Here is a 9868-nt window from a genome sequence, read left to right as displayed (position 1 = left end):
TTCGCCTTTTGACTTAGCTCCTTCTTCACCACAACAGACCGATACAGAGTCCGCATCACTGCAGACGCTACACCGATCCGCCTGTCGATCTCCCGCTCTAACCTACCCTCACTCGTGAACAAGACCCCAAGATACTTGAACTCCTCCACTTGGGGCTGGATCTCATCCCCGGCCCAGAGAGGGCACTCCACCTTTTCCGACTGATTACCATGGTCTCGGATTTGAAAGTGCTGATCCTCATCTCAACCGCTTCACACTTGGCTGTGAATTGCTCCAGCGAGAGTTGGAGATCACGGCTTGAAGAAGCCAACAGCACCACATCATCCGCAAAAAGCAGAGATGCAAAATAGGCCACCAAACTGAACCGTCTCAATGCCTAGAAATTCTGTCCATCAAACTTATGAACAGAATCGATGACAAAGGACAACCTTGGTGGAGTCCAACTCTCACTAGAAACAGCTCCGACACTGCCGGCAATGCAGACAAAACTCTGACACCGGTCGTACAGGCACCGAACAGCCCTTATCAGGGGGCTCGGTACCCCGTACTCCCAAAGAACCCTCCAGACAGTCTAACGCCCTTTCCACGTCCATAAAGCACATGTGGACTGGGATGGGCGAATTCCCATGCACCCTCGAGGATCCTGCCGAAGGTGTAGAGCTGGTCCGCTGTTCCACGGCCGCGGAAAACTACACTGCTCTTCTTGAATTCGAGTTTTGACTTCCCGACGAACCCGCCTCTCCAGCACCCTTGAATAGGAGGAGTGTAATCCCTCTATAGTTGGAACACATCCTCAGACCACCACCTTGGTCTGCCAATCTGGAGGCACTGGCCCGATGTCCATGCGATTAGTGTTGGGAGGGTTCCTTTTAAAATGTATTCCATTACAGTTACAAGTTACCTGCTAAAAAATGTAGTTAGTAACGTAATCCAAGTACCATAATATTAAAGTAATGTAATTTGATTACTTTTGGCTTACTCCAATACCGAGTATGCTCATGAAGACAAAATGAAAATAAACATCACCACAATATATATTCTAAACAATGTGCCCCTGCTATTTGCGGGTGATCGTAACCCTACAAATAGCAAAAATCCTTGTGTAATTAAAAAGCATGTAGGTTGATTGATTGACCATATGGCCATATGCTGTTTTCGAACTGTCACTGAAAACAACCACACCTCACAGTTCAGACAGACAGACAGACAGACCGATCGATCATAGATAGATAGATAGAGTCATCCAATGAGGATGAGGCTGATGCGTGACATCAACTGCAAAAGGAACTTTTATCCCATTCACAAGTTTAGCCGTGTATATGTTGTGTATGATGTTTAAATAGTGAATTGGTGGGAGGCAGATTTGTTTGGAAGGTGTAACTCACATTATGGTTGTAGGCTAGCAGGCTAGCTAGCAAGAAGCTACAGCGCGTAGCATGCCGCTGGACTCTCAGCTCAAACTTTCGCTCCTTCAGCAAGCCGAGTATGTTCCAAACAGTGAATACCGGTCGCCATTTCCTCTTCCTGTCCGTGAAGCTTTTTTAGACTGCCCGCGTGTGGAGGACAAGACTAGCCAGCCAACATGTACAGCTCCAGGCAGTAGCAACTAATTAATTACGCTGACAGTCCGCCGAGTGTTTTGTGGCACAGACGCTCTCATATGACATCATTTCAGGATGCAGTCTCTCCTCTCAGTATTGGCAAAACAGTAAAAAATGGAAACGGGGATAGTCGCATGTTGCTTTTGTGCATTTTCACTAAATTCGCTTAAAAATTTTGAAATATTTGGATGTCAACCTTCTCCACCATTTTTCTTTTTGGAGAATTGTTCACTATTTGCCAAACTGCTGCTTGTTATGAAGTGAGCTGATTTCATTGCACCATTTCAAATGTTTGCTCACAAGTCAACGCAAAATTAAGTTATCTCAAGGCACCACTGTATTTATATACAAGTGATCAATAAGTTCATTTGATACCTCCTGTAAAAGGGTTCGCATGTCATTCTTTTCTCTTGGGGGTGATGAGAAAATCAGGATCCTCTGTCAAATAGCTGGCTGATAGGCCATAACTGCTGCTGTCAGCTTTAAACAGAGCTGCCCGCTTCAATTACACTGAGGTAGAGGAAAGTAACACGGGATGCTTCGAGATGCTTATCTCACCCCCGCTACAGACTCCACACAAGACAGAGTTCACCAGCGGGGGCTGTTTTTTCTGCGAGGAGACCCGAATATCAAGGTGGCAGCGCTATGCGAATGTGTTGCCAAGGGGCCAGCAGTCTGACGTATTTTGCCGTGACAGCGCGAGAAATTGTGCAGGTGCACTTGAGAGGGTTTTTGACAAGAATTGTCTCACAGTCTTTGGGGGTTGTGGCATGTGGCGCCCCCACCTCATCCCCGCGTTGCCTCATAGCCAAGTCTTGGCAGGTGTTTTGTGGGATGGCGGGCAGTGTTTAACCTCCGTTCCTCCACCGACAGGCAAGCTTTGTCCCCAAGTGGAACACAGGCAGTGGTTGGCCTCTTTACTTGGAACAAGTGGAGAATAAAGAAAAAGTGATTTTCAAGTTTGCGGTGACTTTTAGAATAAGCAAAGACATTAATGATGAATGTTTGCCATACAGTTCTACAAAAGGACTTGAAATATATTGATATTTTAGTTCTTATTTACTCAAATGTTCTAATTTTTGAGGGCAATTTTTTTAAATGAAATTTATGTTTATATTTTATTTTTACTAGGGCCTAATCAAACATGCATATTGTATTTCTGGAGTGTATTTAATTTAATTTCATCAAATGCATTAAATTTACTGAAATACACGTATACCTGATTTATTTTCATTTAGCTGAACTCAAATATTAACTAATAGCTTATTTAATTTTTGTTTGTATGTATGTTTTTTTGTTTTTAAATCTACTTGATGTAATTTCAATGTTTCTTATGCTTATTAGTCTGGTCCATATTTAATACTTTAAATGAACTCAAATCAGTGAAGTTTAATTATAAAAATAAATTTTTTGTAATACATTTTTGAATGTTCAAAAATATTGGTCAAGGTTTTCTATTTAATCAAAATTAATTTGCAATTTAAATGCACTCACATATTAGTGTAGCAGCCTATATTATTTTTGTTTGTTGATTTTAAAAAATTGACAAAAAATTAAATTGGTGGTGCAATTGAAATTGCCAGGAGACAATTGGCGAGGTCTGTTGGCTGTTCGATCCCCGCTCTCCCGAAATCACGTGTCGTTGTGTCCTTGGGCAAGGCACTTCACACACATTGCCTCCAGTGCTACTGAAACTGGTGTGTGGAAGGTGCGAATGTTTGATGGTGATCGGAGGGGCCGTAGGCGTACTCTGGCAGCCACGCTTTCCTCAGCCTGCCCCAGGGCAGCTGTGGCTACTTAAGTAACGCTAGGGCTGTGCAATTAATCGATAATCAATTACGATTTTGATTATTATCCTCCACGATTACAAAATTGGCATAATCGTACAAAAACGATTATTAATGGTAGGGCTGCAACGAGTCCTGGTCATTTCTGCCTCGGATACCCTTTGAGATAGTCGTAGTCAAGTTAATGGCAGTATGCACAACAGTACAAGGGGCTAAGAGAAAACCAATTTCAAAATTAACCTTACCATGTAGCGACAGACGTCAGTAAGACAAAGTCCTGAAGTCACGTTCAAGCTCCAGTTAAGAGTGCTAAGACATAATTATGCTGACATTGTATTGTACGCCGCCTGTTGCCAGCGTTTAGCGGCGACCGCTAGCTAACAGCGAACTAACAGCAGCAAGCTAGCCGCGCTAGCTGGCAGCGGTAAAGTGCTCCAGCCATCTGATTACTTTTCAAAGGCATAAATACTACAGCCCATACTAGACAGCTGGGGTAGGCTCCAGCGCGGCCGCGACCTTCGTGAGGATTAGCAGATCAGAAAATAGATCGATGGACTGCGCACACTTTGATGCTGACAGCCGGATTAATTTGCCATTCCTACTGATCACTTATTAACAAACCAGGCTTACTCAAATGTGCTATTTATTTAGCTGACAAAATCGCTATTGTGGGTCTGACGTCAGTTTAGTTCCATTGACCAAAATCTATGGGGAGGGATTTGTCTAAAATCTCACAGTTTCAGAGAAAAATAGTTTGCTGACAAGCACAGTTTAAGTAAAAAAAGAAAAGAAAAAAAAGTTGATTTTCTAAAAATGAAAACCAGTTGGTTGTTAATTATTACATGCAAATGTGTTTTTTGTCTTCTGTATTTATAATTGTTCTTTAACCAAGAAAGTATATACAAGTATATTTTTATTTCTATCCAAATACCAGATTCTTTCGTTAGAATTTTCTGTAGAATATCCGAATACCAAAATATTTGATAGCTGCAGCCCTAATAATATTAATTTTGAGTTGTTTTGAGGCACGCCCATACGAGTTCTTTCACCACACACAATTGTCAAAACTAGCTTGCACCCCACAAGCTATACTGCACACGCTGCATCCCAACTTCAACATAAATGATATATATCATTATGAATTCTGTTTGGTCCAAAAGGAACTTACATAATTATAGTGTTTTAAATAATTTGATTTGTCTTAATATTTTCAAATGTTTAAACATTTTCTTGTTTTGTACAAAAAAAAAAAATCGTGATTTAAATTATTACCAAAATAATCATGATTATTATTTTTTCCATAATCGAGCAGCCCAAGCCACCACAGTGTGAATGTGTGAATGCATGAATAATGTATCCATTTCATTATAAAGCATCATTGAGTGTCTAAAAAAGTGCTATATAAATCCAATGCATCATTATTATTATCATTATTAAGATGCAGTAACAAGAATCCCCTTTTTGCCTGTTACAATCCACTTGCATTGGGGATCATGTGGGACAGTGACCATTCAGATCCGGCAGATGGAGGAACTAGAACTAGAACAAAACAGAACAAATGGATTGTTGCGCCATGGTGGTTTGACTGAAAACAGTCCAAGCTAGAGATAACAAAGTGGAGACCAGTTAATCATTCCAAGTGTAGTATTGATAATTTATCTTCTAATAAGATGTTGTCTTGAGGTGAATGTTAATGTTCAGTATGTGACTCACAATAAAAGAGGCTCACATGGGCCCACTTATGAATGTAGACAGCAACAGTGCCATAAACAAAGAGACATGCTTTGAGCCATTGCACCTTGGCAAGTTTAAACACAATATTCATCCAATAACATTCACTACAAGAGCTGAATGAAAAAATACATTGTGGTAAACTACTACCTATTCAAATCAGTGCAACTATCGATTTCCCCTAGTTTTCACTATTTAAAATAGTTATGGTGTATCTTAATAACAAGTCTGTGATGTCAAAATATTCAAAGAATTAATTAATTAATTCAAACACACTGCCCCCTTGTTAAAACAGTCGCTAGCGTTGGTTGGACGGAAGATTCCACCCAGCAGAGGTTTGACAGGTTGCCGTCAGAACAACCCCCCACACACCCACACACACATATATATATATATATATATATATATATATATATATATATATATATATATATATATATTAGAGCTGTCAAACGATTACATTTTTTAATCATATTAATCACATCTTAGAATTTTGATTAATCACGATTAATCGCTTAATAAAAAAAATGCTTTTCTTATCAAAAAAAATGTCCCACCAAATTTGAAGAGCACTGGTTATGTGTTCATCTATTTGACATTTAATGTTATGAGGACGTCTTCAACATTTTTTGATCTGCTACACGCTCATTCTCCTCTTTTTCTAATCAGTTAATTACTTGCATAATTTAAAATAGAAAAAATGACCCCAATAATTTGACATGAACAAATATTCTGAATGTGATACGCAAACATTTATTATGTGCTTTACTTTAATGCATGTAATTCTGTTTATTGCTAAAACACAACCTGTGCTAAGTTAAACGTAGCCATCCGCTGTCACGCTAAATGATTATCTATGGTCAAAATTAATAGTGCGATTAATCTGCATTAATTTATGATTAATGCGATAATTTTTGTGATTAATTAATCAGTTAACGCTTTAACTTTGAAAGCACTAATATATATATATTAGTGAGTTCATTTTTAGTGAACTTAAAGTTCTTTTAATGCTACTATTTTTGGGCCGATTAATGACCGCCCTTACTTAAAAAGCCTGTACTGGGGGAATTCCAATCACAACGCAGCAGACACGTCCAAGTCAAAATTTAGCAGTAATAAATTTAATAATAATGCATATATTTGTGGAGTCTGGGGTAAAGTTGTAATTGACATTTTTTTAAATGTGCAGAATTTCTCAAGTTACTTCATGTCAAAGATTAGATAGCTCTTAATATGAAAAGAAAAATGCACTGTGCTGTCACCAATGTCTTACAAATGCAATGATGCCATCTAGTGGCAGAAAAACGACCTCAAGACAAATCAATATCACACTTGTTTTTTACAGTACAGTACATCTATCTTTTCAATTTTTAACTTAATTTTATGAATTATTATAAACTTACTGTATCAATGACTGAAAGACGCAGCCACATTTCTATTAGTTGACCATTCCCCCCCACTTTTATGTTAACAAGAATACGAAAATTTAGAAAAAACAATATTGTCTCTTCTCATTCAATACTATACTTTGTTTTCATGACTATTTAAATTGTAGATTCTCACTAAAGGCATCAAAACTATGACGACAACTATGACAACTATCAAACACATTTGGAGTTATGTACTTAACAAAAAATGGTGATAATGATGATTGTGCGCTATGGTTTCTTTTCGATTTTTTTTTTTGCGCGGGCTGTTGAAATAAAAGAAAGTTGCCGTGAGAGACGGACAAGTCACTACTAAGTATGTAAGCATTTTTAAGTGCTATTTTAATGCTCAATTATTTCCTATACAGTTGTGCTTATAAGTATACATACCTTTTGGGATATGTAAACGTTTGAACACAACTGCAAATGTACAAAATCTAAACGCCACTTATTGACACAAAAATGCTATGAATCGCCACCAACATTCGCACGCACATCCCTACTCATGTCAACTTCAACCTTTGAAAATGTCAAAACAATGACCACAGTATTTTAGATTGTATGTGCATTAAGCTTTTGTCTCACCATGCAGTACGCTCATAAGCTTTCAAGCACAACTGTACATACCTCCTAAGTTCTTGCAATAAACACGGTGTGCCTGGAGCGCATGCAGAACTGTGGCTGTCAATGCATTCAAGTGCTTCAATGGGACACCAGCAGGGTGCAGGCACGAGCTTTTGTGCACAACAATGTGAAGGAGCTTTTAATTTTTTTTTTAAAATAATAATAAGAATCAAATCTGGACTTTTATTGAGGGGTGTGTGGGTGATTTGAATGAAATTGACGTCATGGGAGCAGCACGGGGTACTCGGGGTGTGACCCCCCTCCCTCAACTAAAAAAATGAAGGCGTGTGTTAACACGCGTGTGAGTGAGGAGCGAGGAGTGAGTGAGTGAGCTTACGCGGCGGACTGCGCTCGCGTCCACAGATGCCTTGGCGGCGGGAAAGAGTGGATGTGTTCCGCACCTCCTTTTGACTTTTTTTGTTTTGTTTTGTTTCCCCCCCACCCCGCCCCACCCCCAAGTGGCAAAGATCTTCTTAATGCCGCTGCTGGAGGAAGGATTGCTATGATGAGATTATTGTGTGGATCAGCTGTTCGGAGGTGGACGGATGAGATGCGCACTTGACCAGCATCACTTCTTCACTCTCTCTCTCTCTTTCTCTTTATTTCTTTGCGTGCGTGCGTCCACGCTCTCATTTGGAAGGACGCCAGCAACCACCGGAACCTCGCAAGTTGGCTCCGATAAATTCTGACATTGTCTGTCAAGCATCATCTAATCGATCATCAAAAGAGAGAGAGGGGGGGAAAGAAGGGAGGAACTCGGAATTTTAACGATCCCCCTTCTGTCTCTCCTCTTATAAATATGCAATTCGGTGTGTTTGGCTCGGCTTGGTCCAGCTTCACGCCTCTCTTTCTTTTTTTAAACAGCAGGAGCTGCAGCAGGGACTGATTCTTGCTGATTTCCTCTTTTTTTTTTTGTCCATGCAAGACCTGCAGTGGAAACATGTCTGGCCACTTCCCTGAGAGGACCCCCGCTGTCAGAGATGGCATTCTGGTCCGGCACTGTCGCCTCTAAAGTGCCCCGGAAGATCTTGTTCATGTTCACCCTCTCCCTGTCCGTCACTTACTTGTTCTACAGCTTGATGAGCTGCTACAACTCACTACAGTTCCCGCTGCAGGACAACTTTGCCTACCAGGCACGGTCGGCCGGCGCCGAGGAGACCACGCTGGTGAGGGAGCAACTTTATTCCACCTCTCCGGGCTTTGCCAAGGCTCAGTTTGGCCATAAGAGCACGGCGGTCTCCATCGTGGACCGGGAGGAGGGCGAGGATCATGCCTATACCGGGACCCAGCGGGCGTCAGCTACCGAGTCCGCCCGCCTCCGGGCTGCCACGGAGGGCGAGCTGCGGGTCAATTGCACCTCGGATTACGGTGAGAAGAAGCTGCCCCAAGCCATCATCATCGGTGTGAAGAAAGGGGGCACCCGAGCCCTGCTGGAGGCGCTCAGGGTGCACCCGGACGTCCGGGCCGTCGGAAACGAGCCGCACTTCTTCGACAGGAACTACGAGAAGGGTCTAGACTGGTATAGGTGAGTCGTACCCCAGACTATTGAGGCTACGATGGTTTACCACCTGAGTAGTACCCTAAATGGCTCATCGTGGTGTACATTAGAGTCGAAATGGTCCAAACGGTTACCTTGAAGTGAAAGCGTGGGGTCCATTTGTTTAGACTGTACCTTGAGGGGGACAATGCCATGTGACAAATGTGGAACCCCAAACAGGCAAGCCCTGCTTTGACATGTAGCTTTTTTTTTTTCTTCTCTCACTCGAGGACATACTTGTACCTGCTTTGCTTGGAAGTGTTACAAAGAGTAAAGAAGTACATTCATGTTGCAATGTCTTGCCACTAGGGTGGTACCCTGAACCTTTACACTTTTGTAACATACTATCGGGACAAAGTTACCATTGGAGCACAATCATAGTGTAGATTTTACATTTAGGTGTGCAATGTCTTGGTTCTTGAAAAGCTCTACTTTGACACTTGACCTTCTGGACTTGGTGGACATACTTTGACCTGCTTTGCATAAAAATGGTACACAGAGTTATCTTTAGATTGTATTTAAGGGGTACGATTTCTGCCGCTAGGGTGGGACCCTGAACAATTTCTGATCTGACACTTGACTTCTACAACTTGAGAGAACTCCGTACCAGCTTGGAATCGAAAGAGTGAAATGATTAGCCCTAAGGGATACATGAGTGTCGGCTGTATCTTGGAGGGGTACGATGTCTGGTGACCAGGGTGCTATTGTGAACGAGTTTAAAAATCTTGATTGTTATAAAAGTACTTTGAGAACATACTGTCAGAACCAAGTTAATGTGGAGTGCAATAATCAGCCTGAAGGGATATATTAGTGTAAGGGTACAATGACTGATCATACTTTTACACTCTAGGAACATTCTGTGCCTCGCCCATTTTGGTCCTGCACAAAGTTAGCTTGGATTGATTAGCTTCAACAATTTGGGAACATTCGTGGCTGGGAAAAGTTATAAAGAATTTCCCGTACATGAGTGAATACGATACTTTTAAGGGTACTGGGTCTTGTAAAATAGGCTTCTTCTGCTTTGACATTTCATACAGTATTCCTGACCCGTGGAAAAGGTACGAGTTAAAATACACTCCAGTAATTAGCCCTAAGGGAGACATTAGTGGAGGCTGCACCATACATGATATACCTGCAACATAGCTCAACAATTTTGGACAC

At 41.2% G+C, this 9868-nt stretch overlaps 1 protein-coding gene across 1 annotated transcript in view; it reads left to right on the top strand.

The window, feature by feature from the left end:
• The first annotated feature begins 7537 nt into the window (after positions 1 to 7537).
• Positions 7538 to 9868, top strand: part of hs3st4 (heparan sulfate (glucosamine) 3-O-sulfotransferase 4) — a 109817-nt gene continuing 107486 nt past the window's right edge. The window contains exon 1 of the mRNA XM_086093180.1: positions 7538 to 8695. Within this exon, the coding sequence (XP_085949306.1) occupies positions 8151 to 8695 (545 nt within the window). The 5' untranslated portion in view covers positions 7538 to 8150. The remainder of the gene's footprint in view (positions 8696 to 9868) is intronic.

Source organism: Leptonotus elevatus, chromosome 1, assembly GCF_054856555.1.
Source record: "Leptonotus elevatus isolate MCC_2025b chromosome 1, RoL_Lele_1.0, whole genome shotgun sequence".
NCBI lineage: Eukaryota > Metazoa > Chordata > Actinopteri > Syngnathiformes > Syngnathidae > Leptonotus > Leptonotus elevatus.
The sequence above is the reverse complement of the archived record's forward strand: the minus strand, read 5'-3'. Positions and strand labels throughout refer to the sequence as shown.